The sequence below is a fragment of the Lepidochelys kempii genome, chromosome 2, assembly GCF_965140285.1.
Source record: "Lepidochelys kempii isolate rLepKem1 chromosome 2, rLepKem1.hap1, whole genome shotgun sequence".
Classification (NCBI taxonomy): domain Eukaryota; kingdom Metazoa; phylum Chordata; order Testudines; family Cheloniidae; genus Lepidochelys; species Lepidochelys kempii.
The window spans coordinates 103,881,968-103,897,580 of record NC_136381.1 but is presented as its reverse complement, the minus strand read 5'-3'; the positions used below and the strand labels follow the sequence as shown (position 1 = coordinate 103,897,580).

The following is a 15,613-nucleotide window of genomic DNA, read 5'->3' as shown; positions in this document are numbered from 1 at the left end:
GTTGCAAGGATAGGTTCCTGGGTTAGTGGTTTTGTTGTGTGGTGTGTGGTTGCTGGTGAGTATTTGCTTCAGGTTGGGGGGCCGTCTGTAAGCAAGGACTGGCCTGTCTCCCAAGATCTGTGAGAGTGATGGGTCGTCCTTCAGGATAGGTTGTAGATCCTTGATGATGCGTTGGAGAGGTTTCAGTTGGGTGGTGAAGGTGATGGCTAGTGGCGTTCTATTCTTTTCTTTGTTGGGCCTGTAGTAGGTGACTTTTGGGTACTCTTCTGGCTCTGTCAATCTGTTTCTTCACTTCCCCAGGTGGGTATTGTAGTTGTAAGAAGGCTTGATAGAGATCTTGTAGGTGTTTGTCTCTGTCTGAGGGGTTGGAGCAAATGCTGTTGTATCGTAGAGCTTGGCTGTAGACAATGGATCGTGTGGTGTGGTCTGGATGAAAGCTGGAGGCATGTAGGTAAGCATAGCGGTCAGTAGGTTTCTGGTATAGGGTGATGTTTATGTGACCATAGCTTATTAGCACCATTGTGTCCAGGAAGTGGATCTCTTGTGTGGACTGGTCCAGGCTGAGGTTGATGTGGGATGGAAATTGTTGAAATCATGGTGGAATTCCTCAAGGGCTTTTTTTCCATGGGTCCAGATGATGATGTCATCAATGTAGCGCAAGTAGAGTAGGGGCGCTAGGGGACGAGAGCTGAGGAAGCGTTGCTCTAACTCAGCCATAAAAATGTTGGCATACTGTGAGGCCATGCGGGTACCCACAGCAGTGCCGCTGATTTGAAGGTATACATTGTCCCCAAATGTGAAATAGTTATGGGTGAGGACAAAGTCACAAAGTTCAGCCACCAAGTCAAGAATTATAACATTCAAAAACCAGTTGGAGAACACTTCAATCTCTTTGGTCACTCGATCACAGACCTAAAAGTGACCATTCTTCAACAAAAAAATTCAAAAACAGACTCCAACGAGAGACTGCTGAATTGGAATTAATTTGCAAACTGGATACAATTAACTTAGGCTTGAATAAAGACTGGGAGTGGATGTGTCATTACACAAAGTAAAACTATTTCCCCATGTTTATTCCCCACACACACACACACACTGTTCCTCACAGGTTCTTGTCAACTGCTGGAAATGGCCCACCCTGATTATCACTACAAAAGGTTCTTCCCCCACCCCACCCCGCTCTCCTGCGGGTAATAGCTCAGCTGATCACTCTCGTTACAGTGTGTATGGTAACACCCTTTGTTTCATGTTCTCTGTGTATATTAATCTCCACACTGTATTTTCCACTGAATGCATCCAATGAAGTGAGCTGTAGCTCACGAAAGCTTATGCTCTAATAAATTTGTTAGTCTCTAAGGTGCCACAAATACTCCTGTTCTTCTTGCGGATACAGACTAACATGGCTGCTACTCTGAAACCTGTCATAAGTGACTGAGTTCAGGCCCTAATAGGTTAAATAAAACCTTTTTGTTCATCAAGTCCTTAGAGCAACACTGTATCTTCATTCTGAGTTATCCACATTCCTATAAAATAAACCAAGCTCGAATTAGAACAGCCACACTGCAAAATAACACTCAAAATGCACAGAGTGATTATGTTAGTAACTGACAAGTTGTGTTAACTCAAGATATACTCCATACACCAAAGGTATATCTACACTGCAGCTAGGAGCAAGCCTCCTAACCAGGCAGACAGACTCATATTAGCAGGGCTTGAGCTAGCATGCTAAAAATAGCAGTGTGGACATTGCAGCTTAGATGGAACTCAGGCTCTCAAGCCCGGGGTCAGGTGGGCTTGAGAGCCTAAGCTCCAGCTCAAACCATAGCATCCACATTGCTATTTTTATTATGCTAGCTCAGGCCCAATTAGCATGAGCATGTCTACCTGGGCTGTGAGGTCTGATTTCAGATGCCGTGTAGACATACCTCTACAGGTTAGCCAAGTCAAGTTAAAAAGCACTACCACATTCAAATTAAGATGTGTCATGCATGGACAGGACTCAAATTTGGAACTAAAATCAAGTTCTAACTCAAGTTAATTATGCCACAAAGACAAGCCCTTCCTGACTTGCTGAAGGTCGCAATGCAAGCCAGGGGCAGAGCAGGGAAGAGAAGCCACATTCCTGAACTAGCCATGACACAGTGCTCCATCATGTTTTAATAAATATTTCTGTCTTTATTTTAAGTAAAAATAACACAAGTATGCCCTGATCCTGCAAATACTTAAGCATGTGCTAAGTTTTGTGCAAATGAGCAATTTCATCGATGTCACATAAAACTGAGCACATGCACAAGGGAATGCAAGATTAAAGCCACCTTCTCTGCAGCTCACACTACAATGTAAGGCTCTTTGAATTGCTATATAAAAATAGTAAAGGTACATGGTTAAGACAAAAAAGGCATTATGTATACATTGCGTGGTAGATTAGCGAAACAGACTTCTTTAAAATCTTATTTACTTTGCACTATTTATGCTACTTGTTCATTTTTTTTTTTTTTTAATTTTTCAGCTCAGGCAATGAAAATAGGCTCTCTGTGCCACTGCTGATGATGAAAGTAACCAGCGTTCACATTTAAAACCAAATACATAGTTATCAACTTTTTTTAAATGAAAGTTAGATCACATTTCAGATACCACAACGGCTTCCTAACCCTCATGCCCAACTTCATGGCTTCACAATCTCCCCTGACCGCTGTGCAGATCAACGGAAAACAGGACAAATGGACCCACTTACTGTGGGAATAATGACACTGCCTATGGATGATGGGGCAGACAAAGCTTCCTTTGTCAAACACAGGAACGACAGGACTGAGACTCCTCTCCACAGCCCCTTACACTAGGCTTACAGGACACCTGAGGCGTCCCTCACCCTCTCCTCCCCTCCCTCGGAACCCCTCTGACTCGACCCCCCCAGCCGCGCTGAGAACTGGAGCAGTGACCTCACACACACCTCCCCTGAAACCCTCACTCCCCCACCCCCAGGCCAGCAGGGAGACTCCCCCACCCCCAGACATACACAGCCGATGGGAGGCCTGGCAGTGCCCGGGGCCGCCACCCACCCCCACGCTTCACCCCTGCCCCACAGGGAGCGGAAAGAGGGGATCCCAGCCCCGTGGAGGAGCCTGCGAGGTGGGGCGGGTCTCGCCAGGCCGGGGCCCCTCCCATCCCCATCGCCACGGAGCTCAGGGGTTCCCTTCCACGCCCAGCCCCAGCCCGTACCGGTTGTGCCTCTGCGCGGCGGGGACGCTAGTGTAATAGGCCGCTCGCCGCTGGGTGCTGCGTGGCACCGGGTGCAGCGGGATGTGGTCCGCCATCTTGCCCGCCCGGAACCGGCTCCCGTCCGTGAACCGTCACCCGACGTCACCCTGCCGCGCAAACATCACGCGCGAGGGACTGCCGGAGACACCTGACGTCACCCGCAGCTGATGGGAAGGGGCGCTGCTCGGCGCGGCTGGCATAGAAACAAGTGGGAGGGGCTTCTGCGGCTGCCCCACCCACTTGCCCGTAAAACGCGCGCGGTCCCGCGCTCGTTCTCCAGTTCCCAGCGCGTGCGGGTGGAATGGGGGTGTCCTGTCGGGGGCGGGGGGGAAAGGCTGACGCAGGGATTTGTGGCGGTGCGCATGGGAGGGAGGAAAAGCAGAGGGGCGGATAGAGGCTGGCTGCGGGGCTGCAGTGTTGCCTGGGGAGGGGACTGTGCACGAGGTGGTGGCTGAGGGGTGCAGGGACTAGGAGCGGGGAGCCTGAGCTTATTCGTCTTTGGTAATTTCGCTCTTTTTGTGTTTTCACTTTAAAAATACGAATTGACCTTGTTGTGCCAGTGAAGACGGGGAGCTGGAGCTGTACCCGCAGGAGGTGAGGGGCCTGTGACAGGCAGCACAGTGCGTGTATGCCTTGATTCCCTGCCCTTCTCTGGGGACTGAATTCCCGTCCAAAGTGCATGAGCCCTCAGCCTAGAGAGTTGAGGAATGGTTAATATCATATCATAGAATATTAGGGTTGGAAGGGACCTCAGGAGTCATCTAGTCCAACCCCCTGCTCAAAGCAGGACCAATCTCCCATTTTTGTCCCAGATCCTTAAATGGCCCCTCAAGGATTGAACTAGGTTAGTGGGAGCTCTGCCCTAGTGATGCTGAGAGAGTTCACATTCACCTTAGCTCCTGCTGGCTTTAAAATCTGGATTAATTTTTGCTTGGGAAAAAGTTACAGATGCTTAAAATACTCTTATGCCAAATCTTCAAGAGGTAGTGAAATATTCTTTGTCTACATTTACACCTCCTACTACAGAGTAGCTGCAACCCCATGAAAGCAGGATCGTGGACTATATGAGAATGGGAAAATGAAACAATAGAAACAAACAAGTCCTCTTTGTCACCATTCAGACAGAAAAGCAAAAGTAAAAAGCATACATTTTGAAAAATCTTTGCTTTTTAGTAATCTTTGCAGTCCTTGTCTGTGTGGGGCTAGAGGATTTTGTTGTGCCAAGGCCAGAGAAGCTAGTGATCCAATCAGCAGATCAAAAACTGGTGGATCAAATTTGGTGATGAATCCTGGCCACCTGCCCCCTGAGCACTTGTGCATATGCTAAGAAGATTCTGATGGTACAAAGGAACCAGCGGCAGGAGTTCAGCAACAGAGTGGGGGCTACCCAGTTTATTGCACCTAATGTGGCATGTACGTTACCTGCCCTATGGGCAGGTGGCGTATGTGTGCATTTGGTGCAAGGAGCTCCTGGCCCTCAGAGACCGTGTACGGGCTTTGGAGACCAGAGTGGCTGAAGTGGAGGAGTTGAGGAAGACCAGTAGAACAGTCCCACCCCAGGTCTGACAGCTTCTGTGCTGTTGAGGAGGATGAAAGTCCCAGGGAAGGAGAGCACCTAACTATTGCAGAGGGAAATAATCCCATAGTTGGGACCCTCCTTCCAGATGATGTGGTGGTATCTTCTTGCACTGAGGATACCTCTCTAGGGGAGGGAACTCCAGCTATTAGAAAGAGACAGGTATTAGTAACGAGCAATTAAATCATTAGAAACCTAGATAGCTGGGTTTGCGATGACCGGGAGAACGACATGGTGACTTGCCTGCCTGGTGCGAAGGTTGCGGATCTCTCGAGACATCTAGATAGACTTATGTGTAGTACTGGGGAGGAGCCAGTGCTTGTGGTACATGAAGGTACCAATGACATAAGGAAGGATAGGAGAGAGGTCCTGGAGGCCAAATTTAGGCTGCTAAGTAAGAGATTGAAGTCAAGGACCTCCATGGTAGCATTCTCTGAGATGCTCCCAGTTAGATAGGCAGAGCTGTAGAGTCTCGATGCATGGATGAGACGATGGTGTAGGGAGGAGGGGTTTAGATTTATTAGGAACTGGGGAAACTTTTGGGAAAGGGGGAACCTGTATAGGAAGGATGGGCTCCACCGAAACCAAAATGGAACCAGATTGTTAGCACTTAACATTAAAAAGGTCGTAGAGCAGATTTTAAACTAAGGACTGGGGGAAAGCCGACAGGTGAGGAGGAGCACATGGTTCAGACATACCTTAGGGAGGATCTGTTAATAGAGAATCTCTATGTCCTAGTGAGGATGAGAGGATGGAAAATGAAAAATACAGGCAGGGTCTGATCAGAAACAGTCAAATCAAAAGTGTCCCATTCAATTACATTGTGTAATGACAGACAGCTAAAAGGAGACAAGTTTTTAAAGTGTTTATATACCAATGCTAGAAGTCTAAATAATAAAATGGGTGAACTAGAGTGCCTCATATTAAATGAGGATATTGATATAATAGGCATCACAGAAACTTGGTGGAATGAGGATAATCAATGGGATACAGTAATACCAGGGTACAAAATATATCGGAAGGACAGAACAGCTTGTGCCGGTGGGGAAGTGGCATTATATGTGAAAGCATAAAATCAAATGAAGTAAAAATCATAAATGAATCAAACTGTACTGTAGAATCTCTATGGATAGTAATTCCATGCTCTAATAATAAGAATATAGGAGTAGGAATATATTACCAACCACCTGACCAGGATGGTGATAGTGACTGTGAAATGCTCAGGGAGATCAGAGAGGCTATTAAAATAAAAAACTCAATAATAATAATAATTAATAATGGGGGATTTTAATTATCCCCATATTCACTGGGTACGTGTTACCTCAGGACAGGATGCAGAGATAAAGTTTCTTGACACCTTAAATGACTGCTTCTTGGAACCCACCAGAGGAGAGATGATTCTTGATCTAGTCCTAAGTGGACCACAGGATCTGGTCCAAGAGGTGCATATAGCTGGACTGCGTGGTAATAGTGACCATAATATAATAAATTTAATATCCCTGTGGCAGGAAAAACACCACAGCGGCCCAGCACTGTAGCATTTAATTTCAGAAAGGTGAATTACACAAAAATGAGGAGGTTAGTTAAACAGAAATTAAAGGGTACAGTGCCAAAAGTGAAATCTCTGCACGCTGCGTGGAAACTTTTAAAATACACCATAATAGAGGCTCAACTTAAATGTATACCCCAAATTAAAAAACATAGAGAACCAAAAAAGAGGCACCATGACTAAACAACAAAGTAAAAGAAGCAGTGAAAGGCAAAAAGGCATCCTTTAAAAAGTGGAAGTTAAATCCTAATGAGAAAAATAGAAAGGAGCATAAACACTAGCAAATGACGTGTAAAAATACAATTAGGAGGGCAAAAAAAGAATTTGAGGAACAGTTAGCCAAAGACTCAAAACGTAATAGCAATTTTTTTTTAAGTGCATCAGAAGCAGGAAACCTGCTAAACAACCAGTGCGGCCACTGGATGATCAAGGTGCTAAAGGAGCATTCAAGGATGATAGGCCATTGTGGAGAAACTGAATGAATTCTTTACATCAATCTTCACAGCTGAGGATATGAGGGAGATTCCCAAACCTGAGCCATTCTTTTTAGGTGACAGATCTGAAGAACTGTCCCAGATTGAGGTATCATTAGAGGAGATTTTGGAACAAATTGATACAGTACTAAGTCACCAGGAGCAGATGGTATTCACCCAAGAGTTTTGAAGGAACTCAAATGTGAAATTGCAAAACTGCTAACTGTAGTCTGTAACCTATCATTTAAATCAGCTGGTGTACCAGATGACTGGAGGATAGCTAACGTGACACCAATTTTTAAAAATTGCTCCAGAGGTGATCCCGGCAATTACAGGCCTGTAAGCCTGACTTCAGTACCTGCAAACTGGTTGTAACTGTAATAAAGAACAATATTGTCAGACATATAGATGAACATAATTTGTTGAGAAAGTGTCAACATGGTTTTAGTAAAGGGAAATCATGCCTCACCCATATACTAGAATTCTTTGAGGGGGTCAACAAGCATGTGGACCAAGGGGATCCAGTGGATATAGTGTACTTAGATTTTCAGAAAGCTTTTGACAAGGTCCTTCACCAAAGGCTCTTATGCAAAAAAGCATATAAGAATATTTTCATAATGGGAAAGTTCCCACTCTCTCTTCACTCTGATCCTCCTCGTACTCAACAATGGCTGCTATCCTTTTTGCTCAAACTGTCAAATGTCTGAAAAATTTCAGTCCAACAGATGAAAATTTCAAAAAGGTTTTAAGTTACTCATAATGAAGTTATGACAATGCCCAGATGGTCTTAACTATATTTGTCTCTAACGCCCTTGCTATGATATTTATAAAATTATTTATACATACACACAAACACGGTGGTGAAGTGTGTTAAGATTTTATTGCCATGAGTTTGCAGATGCTGCTATTGAAAAGTATAGTCATCACTAGTGAAATACATACAGCATCATATGAATGCCAATAAAGTCTTTATTCCTCATTGTATCATGTGTTCTGTGTGTGTCACAGAAAAATATTACAAATGTTTTGAAAAACATTCATTTATCTCCACCTGTTTAGCCAAAGGCTATAGTCCACATAACCAGGTCTTAGAAGGAGAGACAAAATTTTGACTTTTCTATAATCTAACAGCTAGATAGATGAACAAGAGGGAAAGTCATTTTTTTTACTTTATTCCATTTTGCTTAATTGAAATATATATATTTAAATGTCAAAAGAAAAGGAGTACTTGTGGCACCTTAGAGACTAACCAATTTATTTGAGCATAAGCTTTCATGAGCTACAGCTCACTTCATTGGATGCATTCCTTTTTTTTTCTTGAAGTTGATAGATTTCCACTCCATACGGCTAAATGCAGTGCCTTGCATAATGACAGGTTTCAGATACATCCGATGAAGTGAGCTGTAGCTCACGAAAGCTGATGCTCAAATAAATTGGTTAGTCTCTAAGGTGCCACAAGTACTCCTGTTCTTTTTGCGGATACAGACTAACACGGCTACTGCTCTGAAACATTTAAATGTCAGTTATTTGTAACTACGTTAGCACAGTTTATCCTGACTTTCTCTTTACCAAGTGCTCTGTGTGTTGTGCCCTAATTTTGAATCTTGTCATGAAGAAGGCAGCAAGCTCTTCAGGACATGAACTGAGCTTGTGCAGCATCTATTCAATCCTGATCCCAGCATGATATTGCAATGTAAATAGTTTACATATTTTATTCTTAAATTACTATTAATAGAAAAGGCATTTTGAATAATGTTGGATCAAGATATGATACTTGGGCACTTTGCAAGGTTAGAAGCAAATGTTGTGCATTTCTTTGGAAAGCAGGGAAATTGCCTTTCATGTGATTTAAAGCTCTCATTTGGAGATCCAGAAACAACACAAGATATTGGACCTGTCATTGGTCCAGCTCTTGTGTTTTGCTTTTCAGGCAATTCAGGTGAGAGCAATATCACATTTCAAGAAGATAAACATTTTTCTGGTATGCATTATTCTTTGTTTATTAAATGGTGGCTACATGCAGTTTATCACCTGGATATTAACACATGTTTATAAATTTAAATTTATACTATTCACCCTGGAATGAGCAGTTCAATCATCCACAATGATCCTTTCCCTGTTTCCTTTCCTGCATCCCCCCTGCCTTTATACAATTAGCAGTGTTCTAGGATCTAGATATATGAAGCTTGCGAGCTCTTGGTTTACCTAGGAGTGAGCTGGTGTGGAAACTGATTTGCATTTGTTGCAGATGCATGTCCCCACAGGTGTAGAATCTGTCCAGTTTTCCCCCATGCCCCGATAGGGCTTTAATAATTTATACCTCCACCACTGTTCTATTTCTGGTATACGTGTTCAAAGTTAAAACAGGATCAGGGTGCTTCCTTATGTATCCAAAGTTTAGGTTACTCCCCTTTTGTGCCCTTTGGACCAAGTGTTTATCTCAGTTATACTAATGTAAACCTGGAGAAATGCCACTGACTTCAGTTGAGTATAAAATCAGAGTAAGTGAGTCATTTATCTGCATGTAAGCCTCATGGAGTGTTATAGAAGACAATTTTTAAAAAAATAGATATTCTCAAGCTGTTGTCTGAACCCCAGAGCACTGCCAGGTGGCCTGTGCTGTGGAGCAGCTTTCTGTCACAGTGGTAAAGCAGCTACAATATTAGTCTTCCGCTCTGCAGCTAGTTGCAGCTCAGTCCAAGAGATGCTTATGGTCCTAGAGGCTTTTTTTGGTCAACTGACTTTAAAAATGCCCCCCTGACCCAAACACTTCTCTTCACCCTTAATTGTTGACTCATGTTATGCTTTGTCTGGTCTTCCTTGGCAGTGGGAGCTGAAGGCAGCAAGGGGAGACTCTGAGCCAATAATGTAAAGCCCAACAATCTGGGAGAGTAAAGAGACAGCATAGATACCGACTAGGGAGACATAAGCTGCGGTACGCATCAGTTCAAAGACATTTTATTTTAATCTTGGTTCCTTAATGACTTTTTATGTAACCAAATGCTGTCTTGCCACTGGAAATATTGGGACTGGGAGGGGTGTTTTTTTGTGAGAGGATCTCTGTTTTAAAGAACTGTTCCACACTATGAAGCCATTTTAGAATTACAGTGATACAAAAGAAAGGATGTTAAAAACACACACAAAACTATAAATAACAATTATATAAAAACATGCTATGAACACAATAAGAACTGGAAACAAGAAACTAATCTTAGATACAACAAACTTCATACTTTACCCTATAACTGTCTAAATAACTGCAGGAGAGGAAATTTCCTTTCTACTGCTTCTGCACCTTTGTTATTATTATTATTATTTATTTATTATTCACAGAGTACAGTGTTTGTCAGTTCATCTGGTCCTCCCAGCTGTTACAATCTTTTCAGACCTCCTTTCAAGGTCTTCGCTTTGGTACATATCACCTCTCTTTAGCCCTGTAAGATTTATGGATAGCTAAATCTCCACTCCTCCTTTTGCAGACTATTCTCACCAAGCTGCAAGCACTGCTTGCACCAGTTGTGTCCCACCTTTATCCTTGCCCTGTGTTGCCCTGTTAGTCTTCCACCCTCCCCGCCTTTTAGAACAAAACTGAAAGGATGTCAGAATTGCATCCTCATGAGTTACCTCAGTAACCCCTATATATTTTTGGAATTTCCCAGAGCTACATTTATTTATTTATTTATTTATTTATGGTGACAGCATTGATGAAGAAGGTGATTTTTCCAATTTAGCAAAAAGAAAAGGAGTACTTGTGGCACCTTAGAGACTAACCAATTTATTTGAGCATGAGCTTTCATGAGCTACAGCTCACTTCATCGGATGCATATCGTGGAAACTGCAGCAGACTTTATATACACACAGAGAATATGAAACAATACCTCCTCCCACCCCACTGTCCTGCTGGTATCCACTACAGCCTTTTGTAAATTATTTCAATGGTTAATTACTCTCATAGTTAAAAATTTAAATCTCATTTCTGGTTTGAATTTGTCTAGTTTCAACTTCCAACCACTGGATTGTTTTATACCTTTTTCTGCTAGATGGAAGAGCCCATTGTGACGTTGCACTCCATATGTTAAAACAAATATGCTTATGAGTGTAAATATAATGTAACTGGAATATGCTTTGTGCAAAAGGTCTCTTGTAAGGTATCATTACAAAGCTTATAATCTACTGAGTGTGTACATTCTATTTGTGTGAATGTATCATTCTTGGATCCAAAACTAGAAATATGAAGTATTACTCTGAGGTCCTGTTGTAACTATGCAAAGTGTGGGCCATTAATGGTGGCTCAGGATCTTGATGGCTCCCATTAACTAGAACAATTGGTTATAAATGGCTCTGTTTACTGAAAGTCTTCCTGTGTTCCTGCGAGTCAGGCTGGAAAGAATGGAGACATGGGGTCTCACAGGACACGTGACCATATCACTTGGTACTGCAATCCATCATAAACCTGGTGCTTTTCCATTTAGAAGGAAAGGGTGGGAACCCAGAGAGAGACAAAGGATTCCCGCCTTGTGCCAAAGATATAAAAGTGGGTAGAACAGAACAAGGGGGCTACAGTCATGAGAAATCCCCTAGTTACCACCTTAGCTGGAACTAAAAGGAACTGTACCAGGGAAAAGGATTGGGCCCAGACTAGGAAGGAGTCTAGTCTGTGAAAGAAGCTTATTGGAATATCTCTGAGGGTGAGATTAACCTATATTCAGTTTCGTAATGTATTAGTCTTAGACTTGAGTGTTTTGTTTTTTCTTTTGCTTGGTAGCTTACTTTGTTCTATCTGTTATTACTGGAAACCACTTAAATCCTACTTTTTATACTTAATACAATCACTTTTGTTTATTAATTAACCCAGAGTAAGTGATTAATACCTGGTGGAGCATACAGCTGTGCATATCTCTCTATCAGTGTTATAGAAGGCGGACAATTTGAGTTTACCCTGTATAAGTTTTATACAGAGTAAAACTGATATATTTGGGGTTTCGATCCCATTGGGAGCTGGGTGTCTGGGTGCTGGAGACAGGAATACCTGCTGAGTGGTTTTCGGTTAAAGCCTGCAGCTTTGCGGGGGTGGACCAGACCTGGGTCTGTGTTGTAGCAGACTAACGTGTCTGGCACAATAAGACAGGGTTCTGGAGTCCCAAGCTGTCAGGGAAAACTGGCTCAGAGGTAGTTTCAGCACATCAGGTGACAGTCCCAAGGGGGTCTCTGTGACCAATCCTGTCACACCCATTATTAAATACTTGTTCCCTATGGAGATACTTACAGACTGTAATCAAACTTCCCTTTACCTGCTCTTTGTCAAGCTAAATAGATTGAACTCCGTGAGTGAATCACTACAAGACTCATAGACTTAAAGCCAAAAGAGAACATCATGATCATCTAGTCTGACCTCCTACACATGGCAGGCCACAGACTCTCACCCACTCACTCCTGAAATAGGCCCATAACCTCTGGTTGAGTTACTGAAGTCCTCAAATCTTGATTTAAAGATTTCAAGTTAGAGAACCCACATCACTTCCCATGGTTAGAAAATCTGGCTCCGCCATTGGATCCAGATGAGTGGCTAAGCTGATGTCTTATCTACATATATTATTCCTATTAATTATTTGTATTACAGTCCCTAGTGGGACAACCAATTCAGGGTCCATTGTGCTAGGGAGTGTACAGACATATAGTAAAAACAATCCCTGCTGCAAAGACTGGATTCAAGAGGCAGCAGATGGATGAAACAAGTAAATAAGGGGAAATGCATAACAGTAGTTAGGACATACTGAGAGGTAACAGTAGTATGAATATTCATTTACATACACTCTGCAAAATCTTGTGATAAGCCAAAGAGCAGTAGCCCTGGTTTACCATTTACCTAGCTTTTACCAGAGTGAAGGGTTTTGTAGCCATCATAGCAGAAATGACACTTAAGGATTGATCTGAAGGAACATAAGGAAAAGATAGTAGCTGTATAGATTTTTGCAGAAAAAATATTGAATAGATTGTTTCTATAGAAGATGAGGTATTGGGGGGAGCTGTGAAATTAGATATATCTTTATATCAGTAGCAGGAAGTCAGTAAGGAGGGAAGAGCTAAGGAAGGTTCTAGGCAGAAGATCTACAGTGAAGCAGAAAAAGAAAAAGAGAAAGAGAAGCTTTGAGGATAAAACTGTTTTACAAGTTTCTTACTACAGAACACAATTAGGCAACTTCCCGTTTTAACAACATCAGATGAAAGACGGGTTTCTCTGGAACCAAAGAAGGAGTACTGTGTTCTTCTCTAGCTTCTTAAAATCTTTTGGGGGGGGTTTCTACAAAGTTCACATTTTGATAAGAAAATCAAAGCAGATACTTTGTGAATCTTCAATACACAACAGAAGTGTTTAAAATTAACTACAATGAGAGCCTTTGTGTGAGATGGGGAGGTAAGCATTATTATTTCCATTGTAGAGATGAAGAAACAGAGGCAGAGGTTAAATGATTTGCCTAAAACAGCAGAGGGACTAAGGAGTTACTGGATCCCAGTTCTGTGCTTAGACCATTATACTATGCCTCCTTTCTATAAAATTAATAACTTAAAATAAAATTAATAAAATAATTAATCATACTTTAAGGCTTTATCATCCTTATTATTTGCAAGACCTGAATACTAAACTGAGTTAACATTAATTCTGGAGGAGGTATGTGAACTCTCAAGTTGCATCTGGTTTGACTTCTTGAAAGAAAGATACAAGGTAATCACTATAAAAAAAAAGATTTAAATGTTCCCTTGAAATGTTATCTGACATTTAACAAGGAAATAAAGAGAACTCAGCCTTGAGATATAATACTTCTTTCTTGTAAAGCAAGAATCAATGCCTTCAGGCTTGTGTTGACTTTGTCTTTGCACTGGTGATGTAATTTAAGAACTTAGTCTTTATCAGAAGGGAAATGGCAGTTACTAGAAGAGTGCCTTTTGAGACCTGGACGGAGATGGAAGAGCCAATGATATCAGAAAGATATTATATCCTTAGGGTCTACCTGAATGGTGTGCTGTGGCGGTGCAGTGGTCTACAAAAGTGGACCTCAATACAGGAGTGGGAGTTTAAGCCCCAGTTCGACAAAGATCTTAAGCATGTTCTTAAGTCTGTCAAAGTCAGATTCAAGGCTCACATATCTGGGTTAGCAAAGCACTTTGCCAGTGCACCCAGATATGTGAGCCCTGAATCTGACTTTGACAAGTTCCATTGGGTTGTGTGAAATTTCAGGGAAAATATTTACTTTTCATTAAGCTTCAGTAGAGAGGAAAGGCTACAACCTGAGATAAAAAATAGCTGAGAGAGATGAAGGGGTACTTCTGGAAGACCTGAATTCAGTTTCTCTTTGTGGATGTGATCAATTTTTTATCTAACCACAGGATGGACACAGATACAGATTTAGCCTGTGTCATCTATTCAGTGCAGCTAACTCAGCATGGAAGGATTATGGTGAGAGATCAGGCAAGAAAATGATTTAAGACTGTGGGAGCAGGATGCAATCATGTAACCTGGATGCAGTGAGACTGGGGGAGGAGGGTGGATTTAAACTTGACTTTAATTCAGTTTTGTTTATTAAGAATGTTTTGTGTTTGTTTTGAATCAAAGTTCTTTAAAGACCCATGCTCCCATTCTGAGGAGAGTGACCCCTGCCCTTTCTAACCATGTGTTCTCTAATGAAAGCTCTTTTCTAGATGGTGATTGAATCTAACTTGGGTGGGGCCTCGGTGGACAGGAGGATATCTAGTAATTTGCCACTGCTTAGTCAGCAGTAGTGTTGGCAGCAGGAGAATCTGTAACAATCATATGAGTGTCACAGGGTGCTGACCTCTCTTCATCATTGTTCATCTATCTGTAGAACCATCTCATGTTCACTCAGTCTGGGGATGACAGAGGGAGAGTGCACACTCAAGTCAGTCTAGCAGAGTCCAAATTTCTAGTTTCATCTATTTAGACAGAAAATAAGCTACAGCAGAGGGTTGAAGGCTCTGTGGAGTCAGTGGTCTAAAAAAATCTAAAAGTGGCTGTGTAAGTCCCTGCACAGAGTTGGTTACAACAAGAACTGAGTGATAACTACAGGAAAAACTACAATATCATCTGCCCAGTGGTACATTTTGTTAACCTCTTTTATGGTGTATAAAAAGATGGTGTTAGTGAGGAGCTTCCCTTTTTCCCTTGAATCCTCTAGTGCATATAAGTATATGTCAAGGTGGACCTGAAGGTACAGTCTACAGTTGTTAAAACACAAGACTAACTCAAAAGAAACGAGTACTGCTACTGGCTCACTGTGTTATCTTGAGCAAGTCATTTGAACTCTCTATGTCATTGTCCATAGTTATCAAATAGGAGAAATAATATTTTCCCACCTCATTGGAGGTCTATTTCATTAATGTTCATTAAGACCTTCTCGGCCATATTGCCTATCAAGAACCTAACAACTCATCAGTGGTTAGGGAGATGGTTTGCTGTGATCACCATTTTTTCCCCACTAAACAGTATAATCTCATTGTTTCCTTGTGATTCCCCCATCAGTTTGCTTAAGCCACCTGTTGTTTACAGCCTTACAGTTAGATCCTATACTCTTTGGAGCAGGGGCTGTCTATTACGTGTCTCTACAGTGCCTAGCCCAATGGGACCCTGGCCTGTAGATGTTACTGTAAAAAAAAACCCCAAAAAACAGTGAGACAATATTTGTATCCTCATCTTATTTATGGGGAAGCCAAAAAACAAACATTAAGGGACATGGCCAAAGC

The 15,613-nt window shown here is 42.2% G+C and overlaps 1 protein-coding gene across 8 annotated transcripts in view; it reads right to left on the bottom strand.

Moving 5' to 3' along the window:
- Positions 1–3,435, bottom strand: part of ATP9B (ATPase phospholipid transporting 9B) — a 297,033-nt gene extending 293,598 nt beyond the window's left edge. For 3 of the 8 annotated variants that reach the window (XM_073331797.2, XM_073331803.2, XM_073331804.2), the window contains exon 1: positions 3,220–3,433. In XM_073331797.2, coding sequence (XP_073187898.2) covers positions 3,220–3,314 — 95 coding nt within the window. In that variant the 5' untranslated portion in view covers positions 3,315–3,433. Of the gene's footprint in view, positions 1–1,463; positions 1,524–3,219 lie in introns of all 8 variants that reach the window. The other 5 variants (XM_073331801.2, XM_073331802.2, XM_073331800.2 and 2 more) reach the window with 4 other exon arrangements.
- Positions 3,436–15,613: the final 12,178 nt, after the last annotated feature.